This window comes from Empidonax traillii, unplaced genomic scaffold (assembly GCF_003031625.1).
Source record: "Empidonax traillii isolate 1590-97213 ecotype Southwest subspecies unplaced genomic scaffold, ASM303162v1 scaffold956:size363975, whole genome shotgun sequence".
Taxonomy (NCBI): domain Eukaryota; kingdom Metazoa; phylum Chordata; class Aves; order Passeriformes; family Tyrannidae; genus Empidonax; species Empidonax traillii.
The window spans coordinates 341,541-360,628 of NW_020956149.1; the positions used below are offsets into that span (position 1 = coordinate 341,541).

At 44.2% G+C, this 19,088-nt stretch overlaps 1 protein-coding gene across 2 annotated transcripts in view; it reads right to left on the reverse strand.

Annotated features, from left to right (window-relative positions):
• The window catches only part of TMCC1 (transmembrane and coiled-coil domain family 1), a 59,490-nt gene extending 41,437 nt beyond the window's left edge, over positions 1–18,053 (reverse strand). The window contains exons 1-2 of one of the 2 annotated variants that reach the window (XM_027903296.1): positions 17,997–18,053; positions 14,727–14,971 (exon numbers count right to left, since the gene is read on the reverse strand). In XM_027903296.1, the coding sequence (XP_027759097.1) occupies positions 14,727–14,930 (204 nt within the window). In that variant the 5' untranslated portion in view covers positions 14,931–14,971; positions 17,997–18,053. Of the gene's footprint in view, positions 1–14,726; positions 15,439–17,996 lie in introns of both variants that reach the window. The other variant, XM_027903295.1, reaches the window with a different exon arrangement.
• Between the last annotated feature and the right edge of the window lie 1,035 nt (positions 18,054–19,088).

Consider the following 19,088-nt stretch of genomic DNA (forward strand, 5'->3'; position numbering starts at 1 on the left):
CCCCGCCCCGCCGCCACCGGCCCCAACGGGGTCTGTCGAACCCCGCCGCGGGGCCCCCACGAAGGGCGATCTCCGCCCCAGCGCTCCCACCCAGCCCCACTGGCCGCACGCAACTCCCGCTCCCTTGGCACGCTGTCGCACGGGAGCGTCAGCTCTTTCCCGGGAATCAGGAAAGAAGACCCTGTTGTAATCCCTGGAAAGTAATTCAAGACAATATTTCTCTCTCCCCACAATAATTATGCAATAAAGATCAGGAACACTTGCTGTTCTTCAAACACCTTGACAAGGGCAGCTTTGGGATTCTGAAAGTGTTCTCTCTCCCCTCCCCGCTCCCCAACTGGTGACTGAGGGACACGGTACCATATTCTTGTAGAAAAGGGAATTACAGGGCTCTAACCTCAGTTGGCAGCAATGCCTGGAGGGGTCCCGCAGACAGGACATGCATTGTGCCCGCCTGTGCCACGCAGATGGGGTCAGCTCTCAGGCAGCTGTCAGGATGCTCCTAAACTGAAGAAGGAAACCGAAAAGCCAAAACACAACAAGGAGTTTGAAATTTCTGGAACCAAATCCATTTCTCAAGTAGTCCTGTCTCAGCATTTTAATTTTGAACTTCTTAGGATTTTATTTCCAGCTACTTCTGTAATTGCCTCTTGCACCCACAGGGGAGGGCTCCTTTTTGCATTACACTGAAATGGCTGTAGCACTGATCCCTACAGTACATGGAATTACCTACACAGGAAAATAGTTTCTGAACAACTCTAGACTATCAGCAAAACTACTGGATCAGGAACAACTCCCACGGCAGAGCTCGTCCCAGCTGAGTTTTGACTTGGTATCAGGCCAGTGCTGGATTACCCAGCACTATGCTGGCAACAGCACTCTCCTCAGACCTTAGTTTCAATGGGTAGCAAGCACTGGCACAGTGGCCAAAAAGGATGCCATGGCATGCTCCAGTTATGACAAACCTGGGGCCCTGGATGGCATGGCATGTATCGCTGTGGTGTGCACCTGGCTGCTAGGAGTCATTTGTGCACTGGCTCAACACAAATTTCCTCTCTATGGCATGTACTGGGTAAGTACAAGTCACCGCCCTACGTGGTTGAGTAGTCTTGCAGAAAAATGAAGGTGCTGTAGGCCAGATTATTTGCCTTTTAAGGAAAATGTTTTTAGCCTTTTTTAAGTCATCAGATAACTTGGAGGCTGGAGGAGACATTTGCAGTTGGGCCATGGAAGGTTAGGAGAAGGGTCAGGGAGGCTCTCTAAATAGACCTCAACTGAAAAGTTGCAAAAAGATTACACAGAGGTGTTTATTTTATAACTGTCATCCAAAAGTAACATCAATAGATGCATTCTTCAGCACCAAACCCCAGCTTTGGAATTGAAAGCAGGTTTTGGTAGCATACTGCCCAGTCAGAGGTAACTTGGAGGTTTCAAACACAAGTATGTGTTCTGTACAGAGGAAGTGTTCTCCGCCAGAACTTGGACTCCTTTTCAAAATGATCCTGCTTTTTTGAAATATACCCAGTTACCAGGCCTTAATTTTATAATGACCACCTGGAGTTAACAGCACAGGAAACTGAGGGGACTGGGACCCTAGAAACACCTCCCTGTGCTGTCAGAGCACACACCAGATTCTCAGGGGATTCTGCATCTAGCAGCTCCATCCTCCTCCTCCCTGAACTGGGTCAGAACTTCTTGTTCTGCAGTTTGGCTATATTCAGAAGACTCATGCACACAGTTCAATTCCTACTGCAGAAAATCTATACCATCATGTTGAACAGCCTCTATGCCGGGCAAGCTCACGTGCCTACTGCTGCAGAGACCAGCGGGACAAGCGCGTGTGAGAGTAAGAGGGTGTGAGTGTGAAAATGAGTGTGAGTGCGCACACACGCAGTGACACAGCGTGGGAGTCCACCACAGTGCTGGAGCAAAATGCTGCAACACAGGTAGCTGGGGCACCAGGTCGGCCCTGTCACCTTATCTGCTGCATCCAAACCTCCCTGTCTCCACCTGACTGTCAGCAGATACCAGTGCCTCTGGGTAATCACCCTCTCACCCTCCTACCCACTGGGCTTGGTGCCCAAGGTCCCCAGGGCTACCCAGAGCCTCTGCTGTCCATCACCTGGGACACGGGGGTGCCTCACTTCTGCTGGGGACACACAGCTGTCCCTCTCCCTTCCCTCCCAGGCCCCATGGCTCAGAGTCTGGGTGAGACAGAGATAGAGATAAGGAATGGAGCCAGCTGGCTTTGATATAATCCACATCAGACTGAGATGGGACTGGCAGATTAGCAAAACTGATGATAGCGACATTCTCCTTTGTCTCTGGAGCCAGGGCCTCGCACTCAGCATTTCCAAACTGATGTTTATTATCTCCACAGTTAATGAACGGCTCCTGCTCTGACCGGAGACACATGCAGCTCTTTGCCTTAGTCCCCTGTCACTGGGCTACTGTCACTTTTTTCCCTAACATTACCTTCCTACAGCAATTCGTTCCTGTGTAATACCTTAACTGGTGAATTCTTATCTCTTTATTCAGGAACATGATGGGAAAAATTCAGATTTCATAAAAGCCATCAAATTTTATTTTCAAATTTAAAATTAACTTGACCTAATAAACTATGCCTCTATCTGACATCCTTTCATGAGAACACAAAACACAATTAGAATTAATCTTTAGTACAAAATATTTTATAACTAATTTTCTTTTAAAAAATGCTCAGTAAGAACTGAATTGTTTTCAGTTTTTAGCATTCTTTAAAAACTATATTTTAGCATTATATAAAGCTAGCAGAAACACGTATGCATGAATGTTACATCAATGCTTTACACTTGTAAATGAAGAGGAAGGCATCTTACTGATAATCTCCGCTCGGGGAGCGGCCCCGCGGTGGCTCCGGCTGAGTGCTCTCGCAGCACCCCCTTCGGGACCGACCGACCCGTGCGGGACAGACCGACCCGTGCGGGACAGACCGACCGACCCGTGCGGGACAGACCGACCGACCCGTGCAGGACAGACCGACCCGCTCGGTGCCCGTGGCTGGTCAGTTCCGCGTGGCGGGCAAATCCTGCGCCAAACTGCCACACCTGCACCAAACCACCACAAGTCCACCACACTGCCACACCTGTGCCAAACCAAAGCACCTGTGCCAACCCGCAACACTGCACTGCTACACCTGTACCAAACCACCAGCACCAGTACCAAACCACCCCAGGAACCTTTCCTGTCACTGACTGGGCTGGCATTTCACAGGTCATCTCATTCCACCCCCTGCCACGGGCAGGGACACCTTCCACTATTCCAGTTTGCTCCAAGCCCCGCCCAACCTGGCCTTCAATACCTCCAGGTTTGGGGCAGCCACAGATGCTCTGGGCAGCCTGTGCCAGTATCAAAGCCCTTCACATTTAAGGATCACCAGAAGAGTCACACATTTAAAAGATGCCATCCCAACTTAAGAGAATTCTCATTAAGTTCACGAAGTTGATTGAAAGGCAAAGAGAAGCTTACGTCCCTCACCACAGCGCCCTGACTGCCGACAGGAGCTGCAGCTGCCATCACCATATCCTCACATCCCTCAGCCCCAAACACTCCTTGCCCAGGCCTCCACGTCTGCTTTAGTTCAGGCAGTCTTACTTTGTGTAGGACTCACCTGTCCTGCACACTTTCAGTGATGGCAGAAAGTGGGACGTAGACATAGCACAGCTTAGAGTAAAAACTACTTCCACTTTTACCAGGGACCACATTTCTGTTCCTGGCAGCACTAGTTTGCTGCCTGAGTACAGCAGCTTTTCACTTCTCTCCAGCAAAGTCATGGCCTTCCCATCTCCACAAAATATTTGAACACGCCCCAGTAAAATCTCCTTCCTTCCTGCACACTGTGGGACCAGGCGATTAGATCAGCTCTTTTATTCAGGACTTCCACCTGCAAACTGCACCTGGCAGATTAACACACCTGGTGGTGCCACAGCCCTGACTGCTCTGAGCACCCTGGCAGTGTCAGAGTACCAGACACGTCTCTTCTCCACCACCCACTTTCCTTTCATTCAAAAAAATTGCAAAGGAGCTACATAGGCTACTGCAGGGGAAAATCCCAAGTTTTAACCTTAATTTCCAACTAAATTACAGTTAGAATCACCACAATGCTTCAGAGAAGCACTCATGACAACATTGCAAAAATGACTAAAAATAAGATACATATCGCAGTCAAACCTACAATTAGAAATTACTTGAAAGGGTTTTGAGTTGCCATGGAATTTGATATTAGCACAGTAACTATCATAGACAGGGCTGCTACAGTTGAACAGGCAAACACAGCATTATCTTTAATTTTGGTGACATCACCAGAGTTAAAGACAACGTGGATAAAGATGGTTCAGCCCCTTTCCTAATTGCTCAAAGTCATCATTCTATTGGAATCATCCGTGGCCCTAAGGGAGATTTGGGGATGATCTTGCATGGTATTCTACTGTGAAAGATGTGGACCTGTTAAAAACATTGGTTACACAATTGCAGTGGCTCTGCAACCTGTTACAGCATGCACCTGTCTCCAGGGCTTGCTCTGTCATGACTCAACTGTGTCAGCAGATGATGTAAGGCTGAGTTTCAACACCACTGCTTACAGAAGGTTAATCCTTTAGCCTTGTAACTGAGCAACCAAATAACCTCCAGATGTTGACAACTTGAGGTACCTGCACACCTCCACCCTGCCCAGAGCGACATCACCAACTGCAGAACCAGAGGAACAGTGGAAGGCTGAGTGCAACCTGAAGGAGGGGATTATAAAATAAGAAGTGTGTGTATAACATTTTGACAACAATAATACTTTTCTATGTAACAATGAAATCTAGACTAATAATGATTAGACCCTTCAGATTTCAGTTACACTAAAATTAAATTCCAAGCTCTCCTTATATAGAGTGTGCATCCCTTGCCCACAAACAAGACTTTGAGCCTAACACTGCTCTCTGCTGCACAAAGGTCACTGTTCCCAGCCAGGGAAAGCAGTGCCTGGCACAGCATGGGTTTCCACGGCAAGTAAGCAACTGAAGATTAATTTCTGAGCTTGTGAAATAATCCTCAGCCTACTCCTGACTTAGCTCAACCTGCATTAAGCCATTACAGTGATAGGCCAGTATCTCATCTTGCTGAAAGATGTAAACAGCGCAACCCTTTCACTCTGCAGTGCACCAGTCGGGCTGGCTTTTCGGCTGGGCCAAGGAGAGCGGCGTGGCTGGGCCGGAGCTGGGGCTGCCCCAGCCATACCAACACACAGCTCCAGCTGGGTCTGCTGGGAGCACAGACCTGTGGCTCCAGGGTGTGCAGCACCACTTCTAAGAAAGAGAATGGACTCCTCTTGTCCGGAAATGCTCCTTGTGCACTGTCCATCGAGGTTCTTGTACACCTGGCTTTCAGGGTACAGCTAACCCCTGTTTCACCCTCCCAAATGAGTACAAGTTCTCCCTTCACAGGAACTGTGCAAGTTGATGCTGTTTGAACATGACTCAGCCGCAGATGCTGAAAGTGAAATCATATCTAACATTTCCAGTCCTTTACAAAGACAAAACTACAAGATGTTTTACTTCAATCAGTTACAAAAAGATTTACAAAGTGTTTACTACCTATGCAAGCTGAATGGGAGTGCCAATGCTAGACAGAGTATGGTGCTAAGATTGCTTGCTCTTTGTGGAAAAGGGTTAAAGCCAAAGTCATCTTTTATAGATCCAGGACATACTGTTCATAGCCACAGTGGACTTTCCACGTGGTTTTAATGTTACAAAAATCTCCATATTTTGTCTTTTTACAAGTGTTTGTCCCATGTTTGTTGCATGGTGTTTAGGACAGAAGAATTTGTAAAAAAAGTTTCTGGCAAATACATTACTACTTTAGAAGACTATTCACAGTTGGAGAGAAATTGTTCATTCTTTCCCAACTCTGCTATATATACTGAAAAGGTAGCACTTCACTGCCTTATGCTACCATGCAGCGTGCAGACCAGTGTGAGCACTTGGAAAGAGTCATTATAGGCAATCGGGAAAAGCAGGCTTACTGCTAGTAGGTTTTTGATACTCTTGGGGTAAATATCACCACTGGAAAATACTGATGTGGCTGCAAACTGAAGACTGTAAACTTATGCCAAAAGTATATGTAGTCATTTTTTAAAATGTGGACAGTAACAGAATACAGATTTAAGTTGCTAACCAAAATCCAAAGTGACTTGAAATATTTATGAAAATGACTGTCAAAACTGACACGGAGATGAGGACATGGGAAGTCCTGGCAGGATGCCGCAGGCTGAAGTGAGCCTTGGAAAGCTGCTCTACGAGGATCCCATCGCAGGACAGCAAATCCTTTCTCTCATCACTACCGCAACCCTAAGACAAGCAAATGGCAACCTGGAAATGTCTGGGCCTAGGAAGGCAAAAAACTGCAAGTCCACCAGACAGTTTTATACTTAATTAAACCAGGGTAGTCTGCCTTCTTAGTAACGCCAGAAGGTGTCAGCCAAGGGCTTCCACCAAACGTTCCAAATCGATTCTCTGTACGGAAGTCGGAGTGAATAACTTGATCTCACTATGGCCATGCTCTCACACCAACGCTGGCGCCAAGCCCAGGTGACAGCAGAGCGTACAAGGGCCTCCTTGGTAAAAAACCCAATGAATGAGGAGGTTCCACAAGACCAAGTGCTGGGGTCTGCATGTGGGTCACAGCAACCCTTCATGGCACGGATAAAAGTTCACATGGACACAACTGCTCACCAAAGTACTGCTAACTTCATCTTTCAAACATCCATATTGTTCTGTTTGTCCATATCTTGACACATAGCTCATTCATTACCCCACAAAAAGCTCTGTAAGTACAGGAGATCCAAATGACATCCATGCAGGCTCAATCTTTTTCAAACGACCACAGTCCTGATTTCTCAGCTCAGTGGGCTGCCTCTACAAGAAAAGAACTATGCAGGAATATTTAAATTTAGACTGTTTGAAATACAAGAGCAAGTGAAGTATCTCAGTAAGATTTTAACTATTACATTATTTTCCATGCTATGACCATCTCGTTTCTCAGTTTCTATACAAAGCCTGACGAACGCAGAAGGATTATTACACACGAGGGAAAAAAATACCACCACCACCCAACCAACCCAACCCCCCTCTGGGGTTAACGATAAAACATTTTGAGGAGATTAACCTCCTAAACTTTCTGGAAGTGTATTTAGTGGGGGAGGTTGTTTGTGTGTAATGGGGGTTACAGGCATGAAAAGGAAAGGGTAGGTGTATCTAATCAGGAGATAGCTGAAAACTGACCCTGTCATGCGAAATAAGCAGGCCACAGAAAGGGGAAGCTCCTGAAAAATGAAGAGTGAAGCTTTGTGAGACATCTGACATGCCAGAACCTCTGGATCAGAAGTGAAAGACAGACACTGGCTGTAGCTATTTTTAAAAATGCAACATAAAATGACAAAACTGTGCTCAGCACACAAAGAAAGATGATTTCAGTCTGGCTCATATAGCTGGAACAAAGACACAAGGAAAAAAAGAAGTGGGGTGAAAAAATGGTGACAGGATAGGAGCTTTCAGAGTTTAAACAATCCAAGACAGAATAGAGGCAAGACAAGATAATATCAGTACTGTCTCTCTTTACCAGCTTTTCCTTGTGCACAGCGCTCTGCATGTGATGCAGGCAGGAGGGGACTGAGGAGCAGGCTGGAGAACCCAGCTCTGAAAGGTTTCCTGCTCTTAGCCCTGCTCTTCCACCACTGCCCCAAGCCCATGTGGCCTGAGTTTCCTAGTATACCAGGGAATTTAACTACAAAATTTCTTTTTCACTTTTGGCACTTATCTTACCGACATTGTCAGGCTGATAAAGAGTTTTTTTCCTTTTCCAAACTGTATCTCAGACACAGCACCTACTGTTAAAAAGCAAGGGTAACAGCACCCAGCAGGACCAAACAAGCACACAAATACATCACAAGCTTTAATTAAGCTCAGCACAGCATTTATGTAGGTAGAATTGAGCATAAACTCAAAGTACTGTGCAGCCTCACACAGAAGGATGAAGATCTGGGCTTGACTCCACAAAAAATTGAAGATATGGAAATAGTCTGGATGTGTTTAACAGCTCTTCAGCTTCAGTAGTAAGCTAGACTGAAGCACGTGGGCTCCTGCTCATCCATGCCTGACAAACAGATCTGCAACAGGTAATGCTCCTGCCACACCAGTAAGAAGCACTGACAATTCCACAGCAGCCCACGAAGGCATTTACAAGCCTCTGACAAAATATAACTGAAGGCTAATTTCTCAGCAATACAAGTCTGCTGACTTCCTACATCTACCCATAGCGAAACCTCCTGCAGTCACAGTCAAATCTTACAAGTAGTGCCTGCAGCGAGCCCCGACTGAGCCCATCGTCTCCTGCTTCAACATACCGGCGTGCAGGTACAGAGCACGTGAAAAGAACAAAGTGTCCATTACTTTTCCTAAATGTCAGAAATCTGAACACTGGAAGAAAAATAAAGAAAGAAGAGAAAGCAGAGCAGGAATTTCTGCCGTAAGAGCAGCATCAGCACAGTGGCGGAGGTGACGCCGGGGCACGGGCACAGGGCAGTTCAGTGCCCAACAGGGCACAGCCCTAGAGCTGCTGGCACACCTCCACCACCGGCAGGAACAGCCTGTGTCACACAACAGGGGAACATACCAGCAAAGCAAATGATGGCAGAGGACAGGAATCAGAAAACTGAGAGCTATCTTGCTTGACTACAAATTCGATGTTATGCAGTTTTCGTCATTATTAAATGACAACTTTTCCATTCTGTGTGTTGTTTCTTTGTTCCTTGTAGCTTGTATAACCCATATGTTCACAACAGATGGATCACCGTTGTAGCTCGGTGACATTTTTCTAATTATAGGTGGATTGATGAAATTCTTAAATACTTTCAAAGGAAATACTCTCTGCTGAGGCAAGGTGAGTCAGCATAGCTTTGCTGTCAGCAGCAAACACCAAAACCAAGGAAGTGAAATTAGTAGGGTTTCATTTAAAAAAAAAGATCACAAACTTATTCAAAAGATGAGATTCTGAAGAGTTGAAGGAGACAAATTGGCAAAGTAATGTGAAAATGAGCATGAAACAACAAAAAAAATGATCAAATGAAAGTTCAGTGTAGACACGACACATACAGGCAGGAGTAGAATGCAGGGATACAGAGGACTCTCAAGGCTGATCACTGTTGAGTGACACTTCAAAAAGATGATTTCTATGTCGTAATCATCATTAAGTAATCTAGTCTCAGTGAGATTAAATAAAATAAGAAAATTTAGGGTTAAAGTAACACTGTGTGATACAACTTCAGATGTCTCATAACTTAAAAGACAATGTTTAAAGTTCGAGTTCGCGCTGAACTTTGTTGCATTTAAGTTTTCTCTGATGATTTCAGATTTTTCCTGGCTCTTCACTAATTCTCATTTGAAGTGTGTTGTAACTGATTTTGCAATACAAATTGCTGAACAACATTTAGCAATTTAACAATTCATGAATTTAGTCATATTCCAATAGTGTGACAGCCTGAATGCTAAGTTTTAAGACTGATTTACCAAATGCTTTACCATTTTGCTTTACTGATTTCATGGAATCACAAACCGAGAAGCTTTGTTAATAATCATATCAGTGATTTAAAAGTTATACGTAGCTGATTATAAACGCATTACTCTATACTGGAAATTCAGTAAAAGCTGTTATACGTGATATAAAGGTGTATAATCATCTTCACTTAACTTGCAGGTCATCTACCATTAATTTGTATCTTCGAGTGGCATCAACGTGCCTTGAGCCTAGTATCTACAGACCCACCCCATAGCCCAGACAGCACGTCTCAGACCAAAAAACCAGCAAGATATTACACTAATATGGCAAAACACACAGTACTTTTCATGAAATATCAGATAACATTCTGTCCTTCTCCATGGAAAAAAACCCATTGTTTGTATTTTCCAATTTTTACTTTGTGTTCCCTGTGAAAATTAAGTCAAGGGCAGTTCATGCGATTTTTACAACTCCCAAAATTATGCAGATGGCATAACAATACTGCAGCAGTCTTAGTCTTTCTGGCTCTAAGAGGAGGGAGGGGATAGAGATACCCACTTTTTGAGTGTGGCACTAAGCTACTGAATAACTTCTTCAATCCTTGTGCCACACTGTGAGGTAGTGTTATTTATATATACACCTGCTCTTGGGAGATAAAATGGGGTACATCACCCAGACTTGGCAAAATTTTCCATGAAAAGAAAAAATCCAACTCTCCCACCAAACTCTTTCCCTCTCCTACAGACAACAGGCATGTGTGATGTGATTTCTGTACCAGGGACTGAGACTCACACCTCCCCCTCATTTCAGGTCGCATTCTCCATGGCAGTATTTCCTTGGCCACGTCACTTTAGACCCACAGCATACATCTTTACTGTCTGCCACAAAAATGCTGTGAATATTAAACAGCACTGGAAATTCACGGAACTGCACAGAGGGACAACTGGTTACGGAGGTCTCTGGTGGTTTAGTCCCCAAAGGTGCCCTTTCCTCTCACATTTAATTTTCTTCTTTCAGACTCCAGTCCCCTCTCTCCGACAGAGAGGGGAGAATGCCTGCACAGCCCCAGCGGGGTGACTGCCTGGAGAGGCCCAAGATCCCATTCCTAGCCCTTTCTCTGTACCCCACGCTGCTCCAGAGGAACAGAAGCTACAGCAGCAGATGCTGCAGTATGCAATTGCTGTCAGAATGCAATTACAAATGTAGAATGCAATTACTGTCAGATTAACAGTTCTCATTTTTCCAGCCATTCCTGCCAAGTGATCCCAGTGGTTTCCAAACTTTGATTGCACACCCGAATCAGTACAAAATTTTTGAGCACAGACTGCCAATACATGTATGTTTATTTACAAACTATATACACCCACTACTGAACTAATACAGTAGGCCCATTATAAATCATACACAGAAATAGAAATTAAAAAGGAAAAGAAAATTAAAACAAACCAAAAATTATTTCCTTCCCACACTCCAATAGACTGTCTTTCCCACACTCCACTTTGGAGATCACCAATCCAGCAAAGGTGGTAACATTTCATCAGACCAGCTGCATTGTTGGGAGAAAGGACACCTCACTCCAGGTCTTTTCCCATATTCCCATATTATTTACTTCCCATATTATGCCTGTCCAATCTCCCTGCTCATACACAAAATAAAGAAACTACAGTTTTAAACCAACAAATCAGATCCTGCTTCATAAACTTCAGTTGCTGGGTTCGGGTACAAACTCAGAAAACTAACAGCTTTCCCCAAAATTCTCCTGATACAAAGATCATGAGTTTACTGACAATGAAGAAAGAGCCCGTATGCAAATAAACCTGCAGCTATGAGGAGGCTTCTTTCTGAGGTTTCTCAATGGCTCGACTGGCATGGCACACCTGCTAAGTCAACCAACCCAGGAGAATACATGTTTTTCACAACTACTTTAGTAGTATTTCTGTTCTTTTAGCTGTTGACAAGAAGCAAAAGCTCCAGGCAGACTCCTTCAGTGCTTCTCCCAAGAGGAAACTTTACTCACTGCCTTAGACTGATATTGTAATTTATGCTAATACTTTGTAATTACCATCTATGAATGCAAGATATCCTAATTTCTGGATGGCTATCAGGGAAATCACAGAATCACAGAATCATTTTGGATGGAAAAGACTTTGAAGATCATCAAATCCATCCTGTGCCCCATCCCCACCTTGTCCCCCAGCTCAGAGCACTGAGTGCTGTGTCCAGTCCTTGCTTGGACACCTCCAAGGACGGGGACTCCACCACTTCCTGGGCAGCCCCTTCCAATGCCTAACCACCCCTTCCATGAAGAAATTCCTCCTGATGTCCAACCTGACCCTCCTCTGGCACAACTTGAGGACGTTTCCTCTCCTCTTGTCCCTTGTTCCCCGGGAGCAGAGCCCGACTTCCCCCCGGCCCCCCTCTCCTGTCAGAGAGTTGGAGAGAGCGAGAAGGTCCCCCCTGAGCCTCCTCTTCTCTAGGCTGAGCCCCCCCAGCTCTCTCAGCCACTCCTCATATGACCCACTCTCCATACCCTTCCCCAGCTCAGTTCCCTTCTCTGAACATGCTCCAGCACCATAATTTCTTGCAGTGAGGGGCCCAAATCTGACTCCAGGATTCTAGGTGCAGCATCAGCACTGCCCAGCATAGAGAATAATCACTGCCCTGATCCTGCTGATCACGCTGTTCTTGATACAAGCCACGTGCCATCAGCCTTCTTACCCACCTGGGCATACCCAGTTCATGTTCATGTTCATCTGGGGTCACCAGAGCCCCCAGGGCCTTTGCCACTGAGCTGCTTTCCAGCCACTCTGCCCAAAGCCTGGAGCACTGTGTGGGGTTGTAGTGACCCAAAGGTAGGGCCTGGCACTTGGCCTTGTTGAACCTCATACCATACCCTCATACCCACTAGGTGGGTCACCTGATCATAGAAGGATCAGGCTGGTCAAACAGGACCTGCCTTTCCTAAATCTGTGCTGGCTGGGCCTGATCCCCTGGCTGTCCTGTACGTGTGATATAATCACATCCGAGATGATCTGTTCCATGATCTTCCCCAGCACTGAGGTCAAGCTGACAGGCCTATAGTTCCCTAGATCTAATGAATGGGCATCATATCTGGCAGCTGGTGAGCCAGAACTGATTATAAGATGAAGAAGAACTGCTTGGTGAGCTCTTCTGCCAGCTCCCTCAGTACCCATGGATGAATCCCATCTGGTCCCATAGACTTATGAGTGTTTTAAAGGCTCAACCAGTCACTAACTCCTTCCTCCGGGGTTACAGGGGGTCCATTCTGCTCCCTGTCCCTGTATACCAGCTCAGGAGGCCCTAAGGATTACCAGCCTTACTGTCAAAGACTGAGGGAAAGAAGGCATTAAGTACCTCAGCCTTTTCCTCGTCTTTGGTGACAATGTTCCCCCCTACGTCCAATAAAGAACGGAGATTTTCCTTGGCCCTCCTTTTGTTACTGATGTATTTATAAAAACCCACATTTTTCATTAACTTTCGCAGCAACGGCCAGACTGAGCTCTAGTTTTCACTTAATTTTTTCTTTATGCGACCTTGTACTCTTCTGAGCTGCCTGCCCCTTCTTCAAAGGTCAGAACCACTTTTTTTCCCCTGGCTTCCCATAAAAGCTCCCTATTCGGCCAGGTCGTTCTTCCCTGATGCCTCGTATTTTGGCACATAGGGACAGCCTACTTCTGTATTAGATTTCTTTCTAAAGTGTGTCCAGTCTTCCTGGATCCTTTTGTTATTAAGGACTGTTTCCCAGGGCACTCTCTAAAGCAGTGTCCCAAAGAAGCCTAAGCCCATCCTCTAGATAGAGGCTTTGCTGACTCCCTTCCTTCCTTCACCAAGAACTGAAAACTCCATCATTTTGTGGTCACTGTGCCCAAGATGGCCTCCAACCACAACTCCCACCAATATGTGGAAAACGTATCACCGAATAATCTGGACAGATTTTCATTTGGAATATTTCAAAGTAGGATTTGAGGGGAGAAAAAAAAACATACAAGGGAACAATCACTCTGTAGAGGAAAGGCGACCTCCAGTTGACTGAAATCTTATTCAGCCCCAATCCATCACCAACTAGCCAACAAAAAAACTCCACAAAAAAACTCCATACAAACCCAAATTTTCAAAACCAAAAATCTATGTAAGCCTCAGGACCATGCTATCTCAATGACATCAAATTCCCCAGAATTGTTTCTCTTGGTCCAAGGGTCATGGTCAAATCCTCTTTAATTAAGAGCACACGAACCAGACACCAGTTGCACAATGCTTTCTATCTTTATCAAAGGGCTTGTCCTCCAATGAACAAGCCTCCAAAGAATTTTAGGAAAATAGAGGTTATAGCTAAAGTTAAATCAGAAAGCTATTCTCCAATAAAACAAACAAAAAATTCCCCCCAAAATCCAAGAATGTTTCAACTAAATTGATCTGGGTAAAGAGAAAAATAGTAAGATAAATGCTACTTCTTGTTATCATCAATAAGCTGATCTACACAGCTTTGCAAGAACAAGTCACAGAACAGAGACTGTCATTTCAGTGAATGCTTTTCCCACACAGGAAAGACAAACTGAAGGAGACAACAGTGATCCCTTATCAGCAGAGCAGCCAGGCTGATCTAAACCATGTTCAGGCAACTCAGAAGTGGACGTCAGTCATAGGCTGCAGCCCATGTTCCCAGAGCCTCCCAACAGCCTAAGAGACCAACAGCACCATCTACTCCAAATGGAATTCTTTGCTTTTATCAAACACACAAGAAAATGAGAGAGGAATTAAAAAAGCCATCTAGGTAAATGAAAGGTTTTCTTGCAGGAACTAGCTAACAGTTGCTAAGGAGCACTACTCTGGCTGCTGCTTGTCCCATCACTTCTTGTTTGTTTGGGGTGTGCCATCCAACCAACCTAATGTGTTTCAAAAGTACCTCTTGTTTAACTGATCAAATACATACAAAATCAGCCACCTGTCATATGAGAAAATGACTAATGTTTGCATCTTTTAAGCTCTCTGCTTCACCACTGTAGAAGCTTTTGAACACAGTACCATTAGTGTTTGCTGAAAGAAACCTGCTTTTCAAAACAAGATTTCAAAGGGCTTAAGAAAGCATACAAGGAGATCATAAAGATCAAAGGTAAATCTCAGTAACTTACTGCTGCTGCTGCGGCCTCCTCTCCACCTACATAGATAGAAGAAGCAATCTCCATCACGGACAAGTTTGTGGGAGCATCTGTAGTGGATGATGATCTGGGCCGACCTGACTGAATATCCTGGGCAGACCTTCTGTTGATCTGGGGGCTTCCTTTCGGGGCATCTGCCTTGCCCCACCTGCTGTGCAGGCTCGTCCCTCTCTTCATTTTAGGTGGCACTCTGATCTGCTGAAGCACCCGGTTCAGAGCTGTGGGGTGGGTGGAGACACCATCAATTTCAGCACAGACGCTTTGGCTTTCCAAATCCAGATCAGGCTCCAGCTCACCCTGAGCTTGCTGCACATCATGTGGAGAAACGGACGACCTCCTGCGCTGATGCTGGAACAGGTGCTTCAAGCCTTGACCAATGACATTAATGTTCTCCAAAGCATTATGCGTTATTTTGGATAATTTTTGCTCTGATTCGTGTTGTTTTTTGGTCTCTTGATCTTGGGATTTGCCTCCAGGATCAGGGTCATCACACAACTGTTCAGTGCCAGAGGGCTCCATTGATGACACCCAACAGGTTTATTTGACTATTCATACATAAATATGTCCCCTGTCTTTAAAAGGCTTGTGTTTACTTTGAAAATGCCAAGATTGTCAGCCAATTAGGTGTGCAATTGCTTCAAGAGTGACTACACATGCAGCTGTGCCTCGGTGATCTCATGCTTATCTAATGTTAAACAAAAGAGTCGTTATTACACATCCATGCAGCAAGTAGTGGGTTAAAAATCCAATGTGCAAAACATGCCATTAACAAAACAAACACTTCTCGGAGCACCCCTCCATGTGGCATTAGCTGCATTTAGGCTGTGAGCAGAAGCCAAAGCTTGAGTGAGACAAGCCACTATTTGCCTGGGGGGAGAAGCCCAGCAGAGAGCGTATAGGAAAGCAACAAAGGTAAAAAAGCTGTTCAAAAGGGGGAGAAGCAGGGAGAAACCAGTGGGTTTTTGATTATTAAGAACAAGCCCACAATAATATCTAACAGAACATGAGGTTAAACTTAAGAAGAGCATGTTAGTTACTTTGGCAACATTAATTTTGAACTTTGTCAAAGATTTTATATTTTGTGCTTTAAATGTAACATTTGCTTTGACTACCTGATTTTCCTGTAGAATGCTTAACTTCCAGTATTTAACACATACAAAAAACCAGAACATTTCCAAAGGAGTTATTAATTTCCAAATAGCAAGAAATGGCTTATTACTGCCAGCATCCATTGATGGCACTGGAAACTAGATGTGAAAATCTGCCTTCAAGTGAGAACAGGCACATGAAATGCTTTTAATTGGCATAGTCCTGTCCATAGTCTCAGAGAAAACAAGAATGCCTTTTTAAAAGTAGATTAAGCAACCAGTGTGCAACGGATCAGCACCAGGCATGTGCAGTTCAGCCTCTGGCAGATGAACCACGCAGCTTTTTTCCCAGAGCTCAACTCGCGCCATTCCCTGGACTCAGGCAAGACTGGGTTATACGACAGTGCAGCTGAGCACTTGTACAGCAACTACCATGGGAGAAGGTCAGCAAAGAAACGGGGAAGAAAGGGAGGAAGAAGGACACAGTATCCAAAAGAGTTTCACATCAGCACCATGAGATCACATGCTCAGAAGCTGACCACTGTTTTCTGCAGGAGAAAACTTTGATTAGGCTTCTATAAGTATAGAAACCAGCTCACAGAGGTCTACCTCAATCTTGGCAGAAAGCAGTCTGTGCTTTAAAAAAATTATTTGAAATGCAGCATATGTTTGGGATTTGAGAGCATTCATTTCTATCCAAAGCTGCAGAAACATAACACCCTGAGTTTACAATTGGAGCACTCTTGATTTTGTGCATCTGAAGCCTGACACAATGGGTTAAACAGACATTCCAAAATGCTTTCCAAACTGCCATCCAAAAATATCAGAAGAGTTGCCTCACTCTCTCTTTTTTCAAGTGTCATTGCTATCAGCTGGAGAAAAGATGAAACTCAGTGCTTATAGAAAACAAAATACCGGAATCATGCAGGATTTTATCTCAGTACTTTGAAGATGCTGTAAGCGTTGAGTCTAAATATGCTGGTCAGTTTTATCAGTAACACATTAAATGCAAAGTAATAGTCTACGTCCAAGAAAAATATATTTACCCATATTCATGCAGCAATTACATGGCAGAAGAAAAAAAAATGTGCAAAGAACATATTTACATATTTAACAAATTTATGCTTCGGGGGACAAAAAATCACAAAACTAGATTTTAATTTTTAACTGAAAGAACAAATGGTTTAGTGAGCAAAACTGTCTAAAATAGCAAGAATCCCCAAATTATTTGCTATATAAAATACAAACCTGACAGTTGACCCATAACTGCCTTTCTCATTTTAGCTAATTAGCTCAGCATGTATTTTTCAGTCAGGACTCACTGAAAAACTGCAGTTCTTATCCAAGATGACCAACATGCTCTATAAGTAGGATTTCTGATCTCCAGCATGCTCTATATCCAGATTACCATTAATAATGATGTTGGTCTTAAACAACACCCCTTCAGTCTAACTAGAGTTCCAAGCATTATCTGCTAGGAAAAAATTAACCTGCTTAAATTAATCCTATGGCAATTTACAAACCAACCTGAAACAAATCAGCCCACAGTGAGCTCACGAATAAGACACGGCCACCCTGTGTATTCTGGGACAGATTTCTGAAATTGCACTGACTCTTTGAGAGGCTGCTAATGGGAGTTTTGTAGTCATCTCCTATTCCTATTTCCATAGGATGAGTCTGTTTGAGCCTGAAAAGAGCTTTGCAAATTGCACATCTGGTATGAAGATTCTTAAAACTACTTATTTGTTCTAGTAACCACTTTTTGGGGAAAAACTACTCATAAATGTGAAGAACTGTGAATTTGCAGAATTAATTAGAACACATTTTCATTAGAATTCAACTTTTGTGCTCTTTTTTTCCTCCAACAACCACCTTTATGTTCTGTTTGGGAGGAATCAGAATACTTTATAGCACCAAGTTCAAAACCACAAATTTCTTATATGTATGAGAATATACTACATCATGGACAAAATTCATCATTCCATATGCAGCCACACTCAGCAGATGTTGCAACATTATTACATCCCAGAACATGCTAATATAGTCCTTCATTTGTGCAATTATTTCACAGGACCACTGGGAGACAAAACAGTTTAAAAGGAAAAGCTGGTAAAGCCAACATCAGATAACTGTGAAAGGATAAACTCATACTTGCCTCCATCACTTGCCCTTTAGCATGGCTGATCCACAACAGTCCCTCCACTGAACAGAACTGCAAAAGAAATTGAGTATGAGATACAATTCTGGAAATGGGAGGAAACATGTACACAAACAACAAAGTGAGCATGATTCCAACTTCTATTTTTTTTTTAAATATTATTATTTTTTCCATTGAAATGCAAGTGCCCCTGGAAGCTGGACTATTTTAAACTCCTTCAAATCACTGAAGGGATACAAATATAACTGAAGTTTAAAACTGAATCTTACAGAGTTAATCAAGAAGTTCTTGTGAAAGAACATTTTCTCTTGAGGCTCATGGCCACTGCCACGTGCTGAAAGCGCAGGGAGATGTCAGGACTTCAGTCTGCAAGGTTAGTCTCCGCACAAAGATTTTATTTTCTCCTCCTATTTTGTCATTCAAATGCTCCGAGGTCAGGTCAATGCACTGACAGGTCAGTCAGCTGGCTCTTGTTTACCTGGAGTTCACCTCACAGGAGGGGAGAGCTGTGAGCACCTGGACACACCTGCACCTGCCACAGCTCATCTCCCAGGGCAGCCCCTGTCCCCCAGCCCACCCCTGCCCCCTGCCCTGGGCATGGCAGGGCCCACAGCAGACAGACTGACTGCACTTCCCTAGCCAGACTCACAGACTATTCTGAAACACAGCCAGATAACCCAGATTTTCCAAAGGTGATTATTCAACCAGTTCTTGAAAACAGGGACACAAGATTCAGAATACACTATCCTTCAGAAGAACACTACAAGAACTCTGCATGACTGGGGTATTTTGACTATTTTATAACATGCCAGATTTCCACCTCCAAGACAGTAAGAGAGAAAGAAAAGGTTACTCAGAACTACTGAACTGGGATCCTGGAATACGGAAAAAGTGATGACAGCAAATATTAAGAACTCAGAAAAAATGAATGAATGCATTTTCAAAAAAGATTTTGACATAGAAGAAAGTTCATTTCTATACTAGCACGAGTGGGAAACTAGGCACAGTATGTGAAGTATTGGTCACACATGAGGTGCTGCTAACAGAACTTCAGAACCACTCTACTGGTCTTTTTCTAGTTTTAATGTT